This window comes from Oryzias latipes, chromosome 2 (assembly GCF_002234675.1).
Source record: "Oryzias latipes chromosome 2, ASM223467v1".
Taxonomy (NCBI): domain Eukaryota; kingdom Metazoa; phylum Chordata; class Actinopteri; order Beloniformes; family Adrianichthyidae; genus Oryzias; species Oryzias latipes.
The window spans coordinates 11688753-11707692 of record NC_019860.2 but is presented as its reverse complement, the minus strand read 5'-3'; the positions used below and the strand labels follow the sequence as shown (position 1 = coordinate 11707692).

Genomic DNA, 18940 nt, shown 5'->3' with positions numbered 1-18940 from the left:
GACTTTCATTGGACTTTTCCTATGAAGGTTCCTCAAACTAGAATCCCAGCTCTGCTTCCATGATTGTAATGATCACATTGATGTTGTTTGAACATTTTAAAATCTTTAAAGATGGTGGAAGAAGGACAAGCTGAAGGTTTCTTCTCAGATCTTGAAAGACTGCTGGCATCACTACCGGATCATTGTCAAAAAGTCACAAGAGGCATAATTGTTCAGTACTATTGAGACTTACAGCCACAATCTACGAGTGCTGTTTTATTTGGTGTTTCTACATTTTTATATCACTGATTCATACTTTTTATTTTTCATTGTTTTAACCTTTTAAGCTGTTGTTTTTATTGTTTTTGAGCTTTTAATGTACAGCACCTGTCTTTGGTCATTTTAAGGCACCATATAAATAAATAAAACATAAATTTAAGAAATTAGAATGGGATTAAAGAAAAAACAAACACACTGATGACTTCCTGACAAGCCTTTTTTTCTGTCTTGATTTCATCACCATCAATCATCAGAGAAGAAAAAAGTTGTGTGTTTGCAGTTTGTATTTGCCCTTCACGGTGAGAGCTTGGAGATTCTCACTGCTGTTGATCTTTGAGCTGAACTTGTACACAACTTTGTAAGGATCTATTGATCTTTGATTTGAAGAAGCAGAAAATCAATAAAACACGACCAAGTCACAAAACTAAGCTAAAGTGAGCTTCTGCTTTACAAAGACACACTCCACAGGATTCTAGAAAGTCTGCAGCTCACACGCAATTAAACTTTTTCAAAATTGAAAAGGCCCAAAAAAATATGATTTTAATGAAAAATCGAATTTATGTACAAATGTATGTGAAAATACAATGTATTTACAAAGATGTTTTTGATTACGTTTTTTTAGTGAGAATGAAGTCATAAAGATGTTTGAAAAAATAATTTCCACCCAAAGAAAGCTGCAGCAGCTTCTGTCTGTGATTCATAAGAAGATACAGAACAAGCAGAGACTTCACACACAATTGCCTTCAAAGAACCTGTTGATCTGTGTGGAGAGTTTACTGCAGTCTTGGTTACGGCTGTGGAGCAGCACACGGCCTGGTCCCACACAGGCTAGTGACTAAGTTGGGGGACCTGAGACTTCTCCCATTTAACCTGCATGTGGATCAGCATCTTCCTCTCTGGTCACATAGAGTAGGTTTTCAAACATCCACATCACTAAGACTCAGTACAAACCTCCCCCAAGGTTGGCTACTTAGTCCTCTGCTCTGCTTCCTGTACACGAACTCGACTCGACCCCGACTACTGGCCCGACCCGCTGGCGCACCCTGACTCTGCCACGCTTGTCCTGAACTCTATGCCTGAGCCGACGCCGGCTTTGGATTACAAAAACTGCAAAACTATAAAATGAATTAACTCAGTAGAGGTGGGATTATATAAACTCACTTCTTCCCACTCCTTTTCAAGCAATAAATCCAGCTCTACTTAACTTTACTTAATGATCACTGTATTTAATTAAGCAAATGTGATTTAATTGACTTTTTTGTTTTGTTTTTATGTTCTGTCTTTATAATGTATGCATTTCATCATTTTTGTAATGAGTTTAATAAATGTGTGTGAATTCTTTATTGCTTTGACTAGAATGCTTGAAAAAAATCAAATCATAACAAACACCGCGTGAGGCTTTACCCCTTACATAATAGATAATAGCTGTGGCATTGTGGCTTTGTTTTTGGTTACTTTTGTAAAGAACTACAAAGTCGCATATTGACAACGTCAAGGCAGCAAGCGCCTTGAATCGCGTTTATGGACAATTGATTGAATGACAGGGACACAGACCTGCACTGAGTGTGATGTGAGTTGAGTTCAAATAAAAAGATTATTGCAAGTAAACAATTGGACCATGTTTTTTACATCTGAAAACATGACAATAGTTAGGGATTAAAACAAAGATCAATGTGATAAAAAAAAATATGGTAATTAAAAGCTCAGAGTCAAAAGGTCCTTTGATTTCGGAACTAAACAGAAAATAGCTCGAAATACTGCCAGATGCTCGTAGCTCTGCAAACACACAAAACAATCAGGCAATAAATGTAAGGGAGACGTAGATTATAAAACAAGAGGTGTGACTGACCAACTACAACGAGTTGCGCACAACAGGGAGAAAAGGTGATGACACTGAGGGAGAATTACACTGATAGGGAGAAGTCAAGACACCTGAAAAGAAAGGACAACAGAAAGTACCAAAAAAAAATTCTAAATTAAAGCAGAAAACTCCATCCTGGCAGCAATACCTTACAGACGTAACAGCGGAAAGCCTTTTTAGCGTACCGGGAGAGACTTTGAATTAACCTGTTGGGTTGAGTGGAAGGATCCCAAATTCAGAGACTGAAGCCGAGGGCCAGTTGACAATTTATTCCTCAGGAACAAAAACTAAATCAGACAGGATGCTTAATTCACAGAGCTAGAGCGATAAACGGGACAGGTGCTGAGAGCCCCTGAATAGTATTAATCTGTCAGGGAGCAGTGACAGGCTCAGGCTTTTAAAGACAGTGACGAAATGAGGATCGGGTATGGCATGTAGAGAGCCATGAGGGAAAGGGTCAACCACGCCTCCCCTGCTAACACTGATCATAACAGAACCCAGACATGGAGACGTGATTACCAATGCTTTTGTAGAGCTTTTTAAAAGAAATAAATCCGATCTCTAAACATCCTCTCTGTCTTCTTAAGGAAATAAACACAGACTGAAATGAGAAGGTATCTGCTGTAAATCCAAAGATCGCTCACATCTGTGTTTTTGAATGACTTATCACATAAATTATTATAAAAAATAATTTATTATCATAAAGAAATAATATTCCGCATGCATGTATTTGCCTGTGACTGTGTGACACATTTTTGACAGTTTGCTAACAAAGGAAATTTAGAATTCAAGACATCAAGCAAGTCGTGCTCTGAATAAATATGAATTTATTAATTTGTGCACAATTTCGTTTTTATGAATATGTTTGTTATTGACAGTTAACTTACCCCATAGACAAGAGTCTCAATTCTGATCTGTGTGTAAATGCGGTTTTGTGTGTGTGTATCAGGTAAATCATGCATAATTTTTAAAGATTTGCATGCGTAGTTAGTTTTAAGCTGGTGTAAGTTTAAGTTGTGCATGTATAAATTGTATTTTGTATTTTTTTGTATTTTATCATTTTTGTACATGTGAATACATTTTTGCTAGGGCACAAAGTTACAAATAAGTATTGTATGACCTACAGATCAAGTTTTACGCACACACAAATAGACTCTCCATAGAGGACAGACAGACAGTGTTCAAATCCTGAAATAATATTCAAGACAAAAACTGAAAATGACTGGTCCAATGCAGACGCCTGACTGAAGGAAAACCGTCTGAAGAAATCAGAAGACAAAACTCAGCACAATTACTAAAACGTGAGGAAGTGTTTTGTTCTTAAGGCAAAGCAGAAGACGAGGAAGCAAAGTGACTGATCTGTGCTGCAGCTGTGCTCGCATGGTGAGTGGGGACTCTTTTTTTCTTCTTCAGATCTTTGAAGAAACTAAACTTTGTGTGTTTCTTGAGCTCTGTCTTCACTAGCTTGAGTGTTTCTGAATGTTTGGAGAAAATCTTCTTTCTCTGCAAACTTTAATCACTCTGCTGTTTAACGATTGGACCTCAGCACAAATCAACAACTTAGGATCAACTCTCACTTATTGATCAGTTACTGTTTCACTGATTTATGGAGAGAATGAAAACAACTGATGTTTTTTATTGAAGATTTTTTACAGAATGAACTGCAGACTGCAGTTTCACTTAATTACAGAAATGAAACTGCTCACCCATGAAAGTGGGACGGATCAGCTGACTGGTGCTTCCTGTCGGATTTAGCTGACTAGAGACAATAATGTCAAGATACTTTTCATTTATATATACATATATCTCAAAACTATGAATTAACATGTGGAATTATATACATAACAAAAAAGTGTGAAACAACTGAAAATATGTCTTATTGTATTGTATTCATAGTTTTGATGCCTTCAGTGTAAATCTACAATTTTCATAGTCATGAAAATAAAGAAAACTCTTGGAACTAGAAGGTGTGTCCAAACATTTGGTCTGTGCTGTGTATGAACAACAACATGTAGTGTGCGCAGTTAAGAAGACATAAACTATAACTTTTGATATTCCAGCAAACAGATAGAGTTGAGACTTCCTGTCATAAACATAAAACAACATGAAGCTCTGGAGTTCAAATGTTTCATATCTGATTCCCAAACCTTCCTGTTCTCCTCAATACAATGTGTGTCTGAATCAAAGTTCAACTGAAAGTCTCAATTGGAGCTTTGAGATGGAAAGATTCCTGTTTTTTTTTCTTTTCACCTCATTGTTTACTTTGTTTTTCTTGATCTGCTTCATTTTTCCTGAATTGTAGAAAAAGGAAGTTTGTTCTTTATTTGTCAAAGTGAATGAATGGAAATCTTGCTCATCATGGACTGTTTGCTGCTGCTGGTGAAGTGAGAGCAGTAGTGCAGCAGCTGATGGCAGCTTACTGTGCCTCCCACTACTGTCTGACTGTTACCATCTGAACCTGAGAGGAAACACAAGAGAAGAGCCAATCAGCGGAAGAGCAGCTGATCTGTTTGTGAAGGAGGATCAGAGCTGATTATGTGTGTTTCCTCTGCAGACAAAGGAAGAATGTGTATGTGAGCTGATGTGGATCCAGTAAATCCAGCAGCATGGATCAGTGTGAGGACAGAGAGGAGGGAGCCCCTCCCTCTAAAAGCACTCTGTTAGATGAAAATGAGAGCCGGAGCAAAGCTCAGAGGTGAGATGACCATCTCTAACTGACCATGACTCTTCTCTATGTCAGAGCTCAGGACTAACATCACCAACCTTCAATCTTTACAGGAACCAACTTGGACCTGGATCTGAAACCAGCCATGCGTCCTTCACGAGTAACAGGTCAAAGGATTTTGGACTTAACTTTGAAGGCAGCAGTTCAGAAGTGGAACAGTACCAGTAAGTGTTTTTCAGGTCAAGGTCTATCATTTCATTTTGTTTTCTGCTTCAATCAGCTTCTAAAGATGAGCTTCTTCTCTAAATGCAGATGAGGGAACTAAACAGTAGAAACAGCTTTTATCTGATTAATCTGTGATCTCAAAATGAAAGTTTGAGAGTAATTATTGCTGTTCTGAAAACAAAAAATGTTTACAGTTAAACTCCTTAGCTCCGTGATCCACAAAGTGAAATGAACTATCCAACTCTGCAAATAGATACAGTGCTAGGATGAACTCTTCTATATTTTCCTTACTTCACTATATATATATATATATATATATATATATATATATATATATATATATATATATATACATAGTTCTTGTTTTTCGCAGGGGTTACATTCAAAAAGGAACCCGTTATAGGCAAAATCCGTGAAGTAGAAACCTTTTTTTTTTTTTACAATTATTATACAATTAAATACTCATACACTGAAAAGGAAGAACAAACCATTTTACAGGTTCAAGCATTTGTTTCACAAATAAAAGTACGTAAGTAAGTAATTTTTTTTTCAACAAAAACGTATGTACCGTACTGTCAAAAAATAATTTTAATCAGCGATATGAACAGAAGGTGATAGTAGTGATAGGCAGTTGTTGTCGCTCTTTTTTGATGTTTTACACACGTGTACATATTAAACTGCAATGTTATTGACGCGCAGGTAGAGAAGAAGCGGAGTGACTTTTTAGCCAGAATGCAGAACACAATGCACGATGCAAATCTGTGAAGTAGCGAAACCCTGAAAAGTAAACCGTGTTATAGCGAGGGATCACTGTGTACACTGTCACATTTCTTGCACCTGAGACATTTCTCTGACAGCGTTTGATTTAGAGTTTGACTCTGATTTTGTTGTTCTTTATATACTTGCTCTAGACCAGTGTTTTTCAACCAGTACGCTGCGGCACACTAGTGTGCCGTGGGAGATGGTCAGGTGTGACGAGGGAAATTGCGCTCATTAACTGATTTAACAACATTTCCCATCTCCAGGATATCAGTTCTTTGTTCATCCAAACAGGCCCTGATAAAACACTGAGTAGTTAGGAATATGAAAGATCGTAAAATACTTTTTTCTTTGTGTTTATTTGATTCTATTAAAGACATTTTGATAAGAATGACGGTACCGCGATTTAGCTGCAACTAAAGCTGTTTTCTGAAAAGTACCGCCCCTTTAACTGTCTCCACCAATCATTCTTGGAGTCTTAATCACATGTCATCAGTCTGACCAATCAGAAGTGGTTAAAGTCTTCACTTCCTTGTTCTGATTCTATTGGTAAAGTCTCTCAGTTCTAACAAAAATACCAGCTAAAGCTCGTCTTTAGCGGTGTAGCTTTCCACAGAATCCGGTATCAGACCGTGGAATAAGTGAAAAAAACAATGAAGCTCAGAGACGCTTGTCTTTCTGCGTTCGGCAGATTTTTGCACTACATCTCCCATGATGCATTGGGTCAAAGTGACAACGTCTTAGCGCACAATGAGTCTCTCCTCTTAACTTGTTGAAACCACAACAAACACACATCAAACAGTTTTTAAATCTCCTAAATTAACTTTTGTTACTTCTTTTAGAAAAAAAACTGCAACTTCCAGCTTTTTCTGCCACAATTATCACAAAAATGCATGTGAGATTGCGGAGGGGATGTAGATAAATACAGACTATTATTTTCTCCTTTTTTTTTGGTGGATGCTGGTGTGCCGCTGGATTTCTGTCAAGGTTTAAAGTGTGCCGTGCCTCAAAAAAGGTTGAAAAACACTGAGCTAGACAAAAGACAGAAAACAAAACAAACATGTAGAACAAACAAATCTTTAAAAGTATTTTTATTTCAAACAAAAAGACAATAAAAATCACACAGGGAATGGAAAAACAGCAAGGGGGCTTACTGGGGTTGAAGCTAAAGGATAGAGCGGAAAAAGGAAGGAAAAAAGGAAGGAAAAAGGAAAAAACACACAATCAGACCGAAGAAAAAAGTACACTGGAATGAAAAAAGACTGACTTATATGTATAACAAGTTTTCCAGCTGTGACTCGGTGAACTGACCAGACTCCAGTTAGTGTGGTTTGAAACCTTCCAGCACAGACAGAATGGAGTTGATTGCTGATAATTCTCCACAGAGTGGACCAGCAGAGCTCAGAGACTCCAAATGGTCCGTCTGTCCAGCAGCATCAAAAACAGCTGGACTCCATCTTTCTGGTCTGTACATGAACAAGAACTACTTCTTCTTCATTATGTTCACATTCATCTCCATGCTGCACTTTGTAGACCAGTGGATTGTCAGTGTGTCCAACATGGAGCTGATGTTTGGTTCCATGACTTCACTCTGATTGGCTCATTCATCTAGAATTCTGTTGCAGCTGCTGGAGGAAAACATTGTCACTTTTGTGAAGAAAGAGCTGAAGAAGATCCAGAAGCTTCTGAATCAGAAGACAGATGAGGAGGATCTGAAGGATGAAGATGAAGGGCAGAGGAGCAGCAGAGAGTCACTGATGAAGATCACAGAGAACTTCCTGAGGAAAATGAAGCAGGAGGAGCTGGCTGATCGATTGCAGAGCAGTAAGAGGATTTCTCTAAAGATTTCACCTGCTGGATAAATGAAGATTTACTGATGTCTCAACACATAGAACAACATGGATACAATTAGTGCTTTAATGTAATTACTTTTTTGAGCAATTAATTCATTAAGACCTTTAAATAATTAATCTAATTAATTGATTTTTAATCTAACCAAATAATTGCTGTAATAAGCCTAATTCTGAGGTATTTTGATTTAAATGTGTGACAATGTGGCACAGTAAAAGATAGAAAATACAACAAAAAAGGCTTTAATGAAGTTTATTTATTGTAAATGACTTCCAACTTTTTTTTTGTTTCACCAAGGGGTATTTTTTTAAAAGTCTCGAACAATTTAAGAAAAAGAGACATCAGGTCCAAAGTGCTCAATTAAACATGTCTAAAAACAGTAGGAACACTTTTCTGGGTAATCCACAAAATATTTACCACAAAGAACATGTCATACTGCGTATATTGTTTTTCTCTTTAAGCTACCATACCTAGTGAATGTAATAATTCATTTGATAATTTAGTGTTCATTCAATTCAATTCAATTCAATTCAATTAAGTTTAATTCAATTAAGTTCAATTCAATTCAGTTCAGTGTAAATACCCCGCTTTTTGTGAAACAACTGCTTTAATGTAAAAATAGCCAGAATAAAGTAGTAATAATTGGTTTAATATTTATTTTTTTCGTAAGTGACCATGCCCTTTGAGGTGTTCATTATCAGAAAATAATGGAGTTTGCAAAAGTAACCATCTGATGCACTAAGGGTCCATCGTTGATTCATTTCTGACAATGGACAACTTGTTGGCCACTATCCCTGACATAATAGATAATAGTTATAGATGAAATATTAGACTAATGCAACGAAAAAATAACTAGGTAATTTGCCTGTTATTAATTAATTGGGATTAACGCAATAATCTGATACCTCTAATTAAAATCTTCATCATTCAGAGCTGCAGAGAGTTTACTTACTTTCTTTATTGTCTTCAATCAGGATTTTTTGCAGTTTGTCAGCATAAACTCAAATCTGGTCTGAAAAAGAAGTTCCAGTGTTTAACTGAGGGAATCACCAAAGCAGGAAACTCAATCCTTCTGAATGAGATCTACACAGATCTCTACATCACAGAGGGAGGAACTGGAGAGCTGAATGAAGAACATGAGGTCAGACAGATTGAAGCAGCATCCAGGAAAGCAGACAGAGCAGAAACAAGCATCAGACAAGAAGAGCTCTTTAAACTCCCAGCTGGAAGACAAGAACCAATCAGAACCGTGATGACAAAGGGAGTGGCTGGCATCGGGAAAACAGTCTTAACAAAGAAGTTCACTCTGGACTGGGCTGAAGGCAAAGCTAACCAGAACATCCACTTCATATTTCCATTCACTTTCAGAGAGCTGAATGTGCTGAAAGAAAAGAAGTTCAGTTTAATGGAACTTGTTAATCACTTCTTCCCTGAAACCAAAGAAGCAGGAATCTGCAGCTTTGAAGACTTCCAGGTCATCTTCATCTTTGATGGTCTGGATGAGTGTCGACTTCCTCTGGACTTCCATAAAACTCAGATCCTAACTGACCCTAGAAAGTCCACCACAGTGGGTGATCTGCTGACAAACCTCATCAGGGGGAAGCTGCTTCCCTCTGCTCACCTCTGGATCACCACACGACCTGCAGCAGCCAATCAGATTCCTGCTGAGTGTGTTGACATGGTGACAGAAGTCAGAGGGTTCAATGAACCACAGAAGGAGGAGTACTTCTGGAAGAGATTCAGAGATGAAGAGCAGGGCAACAGAATTATCTCTCAAATAAAGAGATCCCGAAGCCTCCACATCATGTGCCACATCCCAGTCTTCTGCTGGATCACTGCTACAGTTCTGGAGGTTCTGCTGAAGAGCACAGGAGGAGAGTTGCCCAAGAGCCTGACTGAGATGTACATCCACTTCCTGGTGGTTCAGGCCAAGGTGAAGAAGGTCAAGTATGATGGAGGAGCTGAGACAGATCCTCACTGGAGTCCAGAGAGCAGGAAGATGATTGAGTCTCTGGGAAAACTGGCTTTTGAGCAGCTGCAGAAAGGCAACCTGGTCTTCTATGAATCCGACCTGAAAGAGTGTGGCATCGATATCAGAGCAGCTTCAGTGTACTCAGGAGTGTTCACACAGATCTTTAGAGAGGAGAGAGGGCTGTACCAGGACAAGGTGTTCTGCTTCATCCATCTGAGTGTTCAGGAGTTTCTGGCTGCTCTTCACGTCCATCTGACCTTCATCACCTCTGGATTCAACCTCATGGAGAAAGAACAGATGATGCCAATTGAGTTCTACCAGAGTGCTGTGAACAAGGCCTTACAAAGTCCAAATGGACACCTGGACTTGTTCCTTCGCTTCCTTCTGGGTTTTTCACTTCAGACCAATCAGAGTCTTTTACGAGGTCTGATGACTCAGACAGGAAACAGCTCACAGACCAATCAGGAAACAGTCCAGTACATCAAGAAGAAGATCAGTGAGAATCTTCCTGCAGATAAAAGCATCAACCTGTTCCACTGTCTGAATGAACTGAATGATGATTCTCTAGTGGAGGAGATCCAGCAGTCCCTGAGGTCAGGACGTCTCTCCACAGATGAACTGTCTCCTGCTCAGTGGTCAGCTCTGGTCTTCATCTTACTATCATCAAGAGAAAAATTGGAAGTGTTTGACCTGAAGAAATACGCTGCTTCAGAGGAGGCTCTTCTGAGGCTTCTGCCAGTGATCAAAGCCTCCAATAAAGCCCTGTAAGTGCCCTCGTGCAAGCAGTCACTGTTGAAACATTAGTTTTTTGTCAGAAAACTAAAACCATTTAACGTCTTTTCCTTAATACATTTTTCTTCTTTTCCTTTCGACTTTTCCCTTCAGGGGTCGCCACAGTGAATCAGCTTCCTTCATCTAACCTTGTCTTCTGCATAGTCGCCTCTAACAGGAGCTACCTTCATGTCTTCGTTCACTGCATCCATAAGCCTCCTCTTTAGTCTTCCTCTAGATCTCTTTCCTGCCAGCAGTAGCCATTTTTTTATATGGGCGAGGTGGGCGGTGGCCCAGGGTGGCACTTCACAGGGGGCGGCATTTTCCGTGCCCGCTGAGTTACACACAACCATATATTGTTCAAAATATTAAAGGTTTAACTTGAGTTACTCTGGATTGATGTTCCTGTTTTTATTCCTATTTATGTTCAAAAAGTTCAGTTTTAAAGGTTTAAAAGGTTTAAAAGTTTAGCTATAGTGTGTTCAGTAAATGTTTATCTTCCTCGGCCCAAAACCTTAAGCGTGTTTTTAATTGATTTTTTTAATTTAATTTAATTTGACCCCACTGTAATACGAGTCTAGAAAATTCATGCATTTATGGGGTAAAATGGTTAAATAGAAGATAGGGAACACAAGAGGATGTTGTCAAATTTTGTATGTGTGCAGGGGGGGCGGGGCGCTGGTGGGGTTACTTGCCCATGGAGTAAGTTAGTGTAGAACTGCCACTGCCTGCCAGCTCTAGATTCAGTATCCTTCTACAATTATATTCACTCTCTCTCCTCTGGACATGTCCAGACTATCTCAGTCTGGCTTCTCTGAATTTATCTCCAAAGGTTTTGAAGATAAAGTCAGCACATTTTAAAGTCTGACACAGGGGTCTGCAACCTGTGATAGACCCCTGTGTTAGACTCAGGGGTCTGCAAACTTAATCATTCGAAAAGTCGTTTGGATCAGTTTCCCACAGAAATTAAAACACAGGGAGCCGCAACACCTTTTGAAAAACCCGGTGTTAAGTGAATCGCATCAATTCACTTGTTTTTAAAGTCTTCACTCGTTATCCACTTCTCATTCAACTTTATTCAACATGTACTGTCTTCAGAGGCCGTCCTGGCTAATTTGACACCCTGGGCGAAACACTGAACATTAACTAAAGGACATATTCTGTTTTTTGTGCTTAGGTATCCCAAAAAACTGAACGAAAAAAGACAAACGATTTTTTACATTGCACCTGAAGCATTGGCTGTATATGAGAAGGGCAGATAATCTTAGATGAAATCCACCAATAAGCTATTAACAAGACTAATCTAATTGAGTGCAAACCTTCATTAGCCATGTTGCTAATGTTTCTCAAAAGCTTACTACTTCATTGCTAAATTTGGTCTTATAGTGACAACTCTCTCACTTTCAAGATGCTCATTAACACTTCATCAAGGTCCAACCTGAATTTCTTTTTCTCCTCCAGCTCATATTCAACCTGTGCTTACCCACTAACGACAAATAAACATCACATCTTTGATTTCTATCTTCAGACTCATCACTGTATTTCACACACTTTTTGCCTCTGCAACACTCCCAACAAACTTCTCCTTTAAGATGACTCCTACCCCATTTCTTTTCCTATATCCATTATGAAAAAACCACATGAACCTTGTTCCTAATCTTCTATTCTTGCTACCTTTCCTCCTAGTCTCCTGAACACACAATTAGTGTCTACCTTCTTTCTCTGCATCATGTCAACTAACTTACTACCTTTCCTGTCATAGTTCCAACATTCAAAGTCCCTACTATCAGTCCAACACTCATGACTTTCCTCTTCTCTCTCTTTCTACGAACACACTTTCCTATTCTTCTCCTTCTTTGACCAACAGTAGTCCAATTTCCACCGGCACCCTGTTGGTGAACAGCATTGATGGTGGTCGTTGTTAACCTGTACTTTGACATAGCCAGTATGGATATCATAGGTCTGATTCACATATTTGGTTTGTGCAGGATTTAATGTCAGATGCCACCCTGACACAACCCTCCGTATTTATCCGGGTTTGTGACTGGCACAATGATACACTAGCTTGGGCTCCCTTGTGGCTACATTCCTAAATACATTTCTGAATAGGGCTTATTCAAAATGAAAATATGTAACTGATTGTGATTTTTTTTATTTCATTGCCTACCAAAACCTATTTTAGACTGGACTGCTGTAACCTGTCAGAGAGAAGCTGTGAGGCTCTGTCCTCAGTTCTCAGCTCTCAGACCTCCAGACTCAGAATTCTGGATCTGAGTAACAACAACCTGCAGGATTCAGGAGTGGAGCTTCTGTCTGCTGGACTGAAAAATTCACACTGTGAACTGGAGACTCTCAGGTAAGGTTTGATTAAATTATTTTTTCAGGTTCTGTTTGGTTTTCTCTAAGAAGAAGCTGACAATTACAGTGATTTTTCCAAGTTTGAATTAAACTCAGAAGTTTGAATTAAAAAAGCACTACTACTATCTAATTAAAGAAACGTTTCCATTGCCGTTTTTAATTTAAAAAAACACCTCCGCCAAGAGCAAAAACCTTTTCGATAAATCCAATTTATTTTTTTTTCAAAATTGTAGTGTTTCTGTTAGGCTAATTTATCATCGCATATCCAATATGCGCAATTTCAGTCGATGGAAACACAGCTACTGACTAGAGGTGTAACGATATACGTAGTTGAACCGAACCGTTTTAGTACGGCAGTTTTGGTTCGGTTCACTGCTCTACCGTTTCAGTACGTTTTTTGTCCCCCCACATATGCATTGTAATGACCCTTTGTTTCCTTGGTTTCCTGTTTTATTTTGTAGTATTTCCTGTTTGGTTGTTGTTTCATGTTTTACCTTTCCCCGTCAGTCCTGAGTGTTTCCACCTGTGTCTCGTTTGTCTGCATGTATTTAGGTCTTGTCTTTCCCTTCCTCCTGTGCTGCTCCATAGGTTAATGCTTCCCCGTTCCTGTGTATTTCGAGTTTCGAGTTTGAGTGTTTCTAGCCTGCTCTGCAGTGGTTTTTGGTTTGTTTAGTTTTAGTTATTAAAGATCCTGTTCTCCTGAACCCTCCTGCCTCCTCCTCTCTGCACCTGGGTACTCCCTCCCTTTCCCCACCGTAACAGCTGCTTTGTCACTCGTAGCAAGGAAACGAGAGCTGAGCTGCCAATTAACTAACTGCGTTGACTGTCCTTGCCCCATACTCCTCACACCCTCAATCAGTCACAGAGAGAGAGAGAGGTAGACGGAGAAGCAGAATGCTCATTCTCCTTTCCAGCATTACAACCCACTTATTATGAACACACAAACAATATAACAACATGAACATCACTTCTCTTCACAGCTCTCTAAGTGATAGTGAAGGATTCAACACACAAGATTTCACACTTCCTATGAGTCTTAGTGGCTATAGGCGGGGCTAACCCCCAGGTCGCCACAGTATTAACTTTGCGCCGAGGTGGAACTAATGTTAGCAGTGAGTTTCCTTCGAGACACTATTAAATGACAGACAATTAGCATATCAACATTTGGATCACACACATCTAATCTGTTAACGAACTTAAAATGGCATCACCCGACTGTATCAATCGGGTCTACAAGAAAAAAAATGTGCAAGTTAAAATAGTTTTTTACAGGCCAATATTAACCATCCAATGTATTTGGTTTGTGGCAGCTAATAGTTTTTCTTATTTCATAAAGCAAATCACCTACATAGGTCAATTTTATTTATTGTCATGTAAATTCTTATGTAAAACCAATAAATACGTTCATGGATCCATATTGCTCTGCCATAAGTACCTACTGGACAAAGTCAAGACTGTTGTTGATGTTGAATCATTTGCAACTGTTGTCGAATGCAGGCATATTAGCTTCGGCCTCACTGCAGTTCTCTGTCTCTTTCTGCCATGTGTGTGTGTGTGCAGTCTGTCAGGTTGTCTGATCACACAGAAAGGCTGTGCTTCTCTGGCTTCAGCTCTGAAGTCCAACCCCTCCCATCTCAGAGAGCTTGATCTGAGCTACAATCATCCAGGAGTGGCAGGAGTGAAGCTACTGTCGGCACAGCGGGAGGAACAGTGGAGACTGGACACTCTCAGGTATTGCATAACATCTCCCAATTCATTTCTGTGTTTAGTCCACGCTAGTAACCATTAATGTCAAACAGAATTAGCTAAATACTAACTATTAACTAATTTATAAACTCATCATGCTACCAAATTTTCACATAAGGCTTTGGAAAATATAGAAATAATTGCAAAAGTCACAGCTAAATCAAAGTAGAAAGTGTTTTGTTGACCCGATAAAGATGCCAATAAAGCTCCTTAATTTTTTAACATCAGTTGTGTCGCTGAAGACACAAAAAACCCTATGCTCTTTAAAGTACCATAGTTATGTAAATACTTTAACTCTTCAACTGTTTATGCTTTCTAAGTGGATTCTGAAGCGGAAAAGAGCAGCTTTGCACCAATATGCAGTGGCGAACTTTGCAGTTTGGGGGCCCCAGGCAGACAAACTATGAAGTCCTCTGCAGCAGTTGTATTGATGTTTTTCTTTTTTAAATCCTTACCTATTGGTTCCAACTTTGAATAACTTCCTTACTTGTCCACTTTTACACGACAATGTAAAGAATCCAAATGTTTTGAAGTTTTAAGAATGTTTTAAGAATGTAAAAATTGAAATCACATTTACATGTTTTTTTAATTTGTCAGGTTTGACCTAAGAAAGCAGTTTTTTATATAGTTTTTTTATTCTGTTCTTGTTTTTTCTATTTTATCTGTCTTCCAGCACTTTTGGAAGTATGGCAACAAATTTCTTGCTTTCTCTTTGCCTTTTCCTCTTTTTGCATCCGCTGGGATAACTATGATTCAATATACAGCTTTTTAAAAAAATTACTTTGAATCATCCTTTAATCTCTGCCAGTTATACTTGAGAGCCATGGTTTTCCAGCCCAAAAGTCATCTAAAAACCACCAGATCCAACTAAAAAACACCCAAAATATTAATCAGCGATTGATTAGCACAAAAGAATCATCCATTATTTATTACTTCCTGATTTAATTGAATGTCCAACTTTAAAACATTTTTATTGACTTTACATCCACCGTTTTTATTTTGTGGATTTTACAAAGGTATCTTGTTTGTGCTAGCTTTATTCCCTTGAAAATTTTTATGTGAATGGATAATCGACGATCAGCTACCACTGCCTAATGGTAAGTCCGCCCCTGCCAATAGGCAGTTAGCTACTTGTTCACAGGTGAGCCATGACAGCAAAAGCAGGGTGATAGAGACAAAGAGAGTTGATTTCATTTGCTTATTCCACAAAAGGAAAACACAGCAAACCAAGATAGCAGCTCACTAACCATGGAGCTGCAAAAGCAACCCACCTTCTCAAAGCCCTGCAGCAGAGCAACTGCCACAGGTCAAATCAAAGCCCCGCCATCTCTGTTCCACACACACCTGTCCCCAATTAGTATAAGTCACATTTATAAATTGGATTCCCATTAGCAACACTAATAAACACTTTCTGGTAGTAAAATGTTGCATCAGTTATGATAATTTAAATAACGTCACCACTGGAGATAAAGCTCCTGTGTTAATGGGTTAAAAGACAAATTGAGGCAGAAGGGAGCAAATTCCAAACATTTCTATTGTTAAAGTCAGAATTTTCTCTGATCCCCCTCCTGTTTTCAGGGTGGAGCCTGCTGGAGATCGGTGGTTGACTCCTGGTCTGAAGAAGTGTAAGTGTGCTTTTCAAGTCAAATTCAAACATTTCAAAACTGTCACATCAGTCATTCATGAGTCCTCATCAAAGTTTCCCTTAATGATCAGATTATGTATCAATAACTGCACCTGGATTGTGTTTGTGTCTTTATCAGATTCCTGTCACCTCACAATCAACACAAACACAGTGAACAGACACCTCAAACTGTCTGAAAACAACAAGAAGGTGACCTTTGAGAAGGAGCTTCAGTCATATCCTGATCATTCAGACAGATTCGACGTGTTCCATCAACTGCTGTGCAGAGATGGTCTGACTGGTCGCTGTTACTGGGAGGTCGAGTGGTCAGATCTTGGTTACATATCAGTGAGTTACAGAGGAATCAGAAGAGAAGGAAACAATAATGACTGTTTGTTTGGTTGGAACAGTCAGTCCTGGACTCTGTGCTGCTCTCGTGATCGTGGTTACACGGTCTGCCACAATAATAGAGAAACATACATCTCCTCTTCCTCCTCCTCCTTCTCTCACAGAGTAGCAGTGCATGTGGACTGGCCTGCTGGAACTTTGTCCTTCTTCAAAGTGTCCCATGACTCACTGTTCCACCTCTACACCTTCAACACCACATTTACTGAACCTCTTTACCCTGGTTTGGGGTTTAGAGCCTGGCCCGAGTCCTACATGGTTCTGTCAGAGATAAGGTTGTGATTCTTTTAGAGAACCTTTCTGTTGAACGATTAGTTCAGTCTGTGTATGTCTCTCTTCACATTTGACTCAAAGCAGATCATCTTCAAAAATATTTTCCTCTTTGGTAAACATTTTTATTTTTTCAAATATACAAGAAGGACAAGCTGCATGTTTCTTTTTAGATCTTGAAGGATTGCTGGCATCACTACATGATCACTGTCAAAAAGTCTCGAGAGGGATAATTGTCATGTACCATTGAGACCAACAGCCACAATCTACGTGAAGTTTTTAAAGCCGTCACCACAGTCTGACTGCTTGAAGCATCCTCTAAATTGTGTAATGAATTTTTAATTTTTTTCATTCAGAAAGTTTCTGACATAAGAGCTGTTATTTCAGCACCCAGCTCTAATCCATCGCAGTCTGTCCCTCCTTGAGGTGTGCTCTAGTAATTTGAGCCTGTGACCTTGTCTTTTCTAGAAGACATTATCATTCACATGAAACCATCAGGCTCTCCTCTGGATGCCATCACCCCTTGGTTCTTTAAACAAATTTTCACCATCATAGGAGACTTACCGTACTCAACTTTAGGCCCATCTCTAGGTTACCCTTTCTATCAAAAATCTTGAAGAAGGTGGCTTACCTACACTTGAACTCTTTTCTCGATAGGAACTGTGCCATGGAGAAGTTATAGTCCTGATGAAGGGAACTGTGTTGTCCTTCTTTTGCTTGACTTTTCAGCAGCATTTGACATTGTGGACAAGAATCCATTGTATGAATTCATGAATCTTTGATTTGAAGCAGCAGAAAAACTAAAACAAGTCAGAAAACAAAGCTAAGATTTTATACATTTGACAAACATAAAAGTGGGAAGAGTCAGCCTTATTAAGTTGTTAAGAATCATGGAAAGAAGTTCTAGATATTTCCCTGTAACCCTTGTGCTATCTTAGATGACACCATCCTTACATTGACGTGTTCTCCCTACCCTGACAAAGGTGGATAAAGGTGGAAAGATTTCATGTAATCCATGGACACCAGTGAAGATCACAAATCATTGAGGAAAAAAGGTTCAGCGCACTGTCTAGTGGGTCTAGATGACCCAACTCCCAGTGTAAAAGTGCCTAGGATAGCACAAGGGTTAAGCATGTTTTGTTCTTCTTTGAATGTTCTAGTGTTTTAAACACATTAAGGTGTGTTTCGTTATCTTTCAGTTTTCTAATTCAGTTACTGCAGCATTTTGATCATCAAAGTTAAGAAAGAAATCTGAATCCAAACGGCTCCCATTTTTGTGGGAGAATAATGTTTTTGAACTTCTCATTTAGCCCTTGTGCTATCCCAAGACCCCACCCTTATATTGACGTGTTCTCCCAACCATGACAAAGGTGGATAACGGTGGAAAGATTTCATGTAATCCATGGACACCAGTGAAAATCACAAATCATTGAAGAAAAAAGGTGCAGACCACTGTCTAGTGGGGTCTAGATCAGTGTTCTTCAACCACTGTGATATTGTCAAGTGTGCCGTGGAAAATTATTCATTTGTGTGCATGTGCATTCTAGCGCCCGGCAGAATAATCATTACTCTTCAGTACTCTTCCATACCAGTAGATGGCAGCAGCAGATAACTAATTGCTTTGTGCTTGAAGTCAGGCGAACTAGTGACACATGCATGCAGCGGCAGGTGTATGGAGTCCTATACTGTTCATAATTAAATAAATAAATATTTAATTAAATAAATAATTATGACCTCATGCAACTACACAATAAACCAATAAATCTCTCATAAATATACAAAAAGATCATGAAATTGTGAAAAACCTGCACACTGATTTTAAATTAGCCATTATATTATTCAATATATTTCATTTTGGCTTTAAAAACCTGTTAATTATTTTAAAACAGCATTTTAAAATATTTATTTTTAATCATGTTGAATTTTATTATAACTTTGTCTTTTTTCAGAAGCTCGTATTTCAAAATCAATATTTTCCAAAGTAGCTTTGTTTTATTTCATGTTGCTGTTTTTCACAATGGCTTATTTATTTCATGAAGAGCTTTTTCAGTCGCTGTGGCGACCCCCCATCAGGGGTCGCCACAGCGAATCATCCATTTTCATGCAGACGATTCGCATGGATACCTTGGCAATGTTTTACCAATGTTATGCCCTTCCTGACGCAACCCTCTCCAT

The 18940-nt window shown here is 38.8% G+C and overlaps 1 protein-coding gene and 1 long non-coding RNA gene across 2 annotated transcripts; one reads left to right on the top strand and one right to left on the bottom strand.

Annotated features, from left to right (window-relative positions):
* Positions 1–3422: 3422 nt before the first annotated feature.
* LOC101171392 (NACHT, LRR and PYD domains-containing protein 12) lies at positions 3423–17553 on the top strand. The gene is made up of 10 exons (XM_011483263.3): positions 3423–3502; positions 4674–4814; positions 4898–5008; positions 7154–7232; positions 7394–7592; positions 8594–10355; positions 12545–12718; positions 14281–14451; positions 16045–16091; positions 16230–17553. The coding sequence occupies exons 2-10, from the start codon at positions 4726–4728 to the stop codon at positions 16775–16777; spliced, it is 3180 nt and encodes a 1059-aa protein (XP_011481565.3). The 5' UTR covers positions 3423–3502; positions 4674–4725; the 3' UTR covers positions 16778–17553.
* On the bottom strand, positions 6723–8786 carry LOC110016220. The gene is made up of 2 exons (XR_002291522.2): positions 8572–8786; positions 6723–7546 (listed from the first exon to the last, which is right to left on the bottom strand). It is a non-coding gene; the product is annotated as an uncharacterized LOC110016220 (long non-coding RNA).
* Positions 17554–18940: the final 1387 nt, after the last annotated feature.

What these genes read in the sequence shown, in the direction of transcription:
- LOC101171392 (XM_011483263.3), top strand. Translation starts at nt 4,726, where the DNA reads ATGGATCAGTGTGAGGACAGAGAGGAGGGAGCCCCTCCCTCTAAAAGC. An exon ending in AGCCGGAGCAAAGCTCAGAG is followed by an intron (nt 4,815 to 4,897) that starts GTGAGATGACCA and finishes CAATCTTTACAG; the next exon opens with GAACCAACTTGGACCTGGAT. An exon ending in AGCTGGACTCCATCTTTCTG is followed by an intron (nt 7,233 to 7,393) that starts GTCTGTACATGA and finishes ATTCTGTTGCAG; the next exon opens with CTGCTGGAGGAAAACATTGT.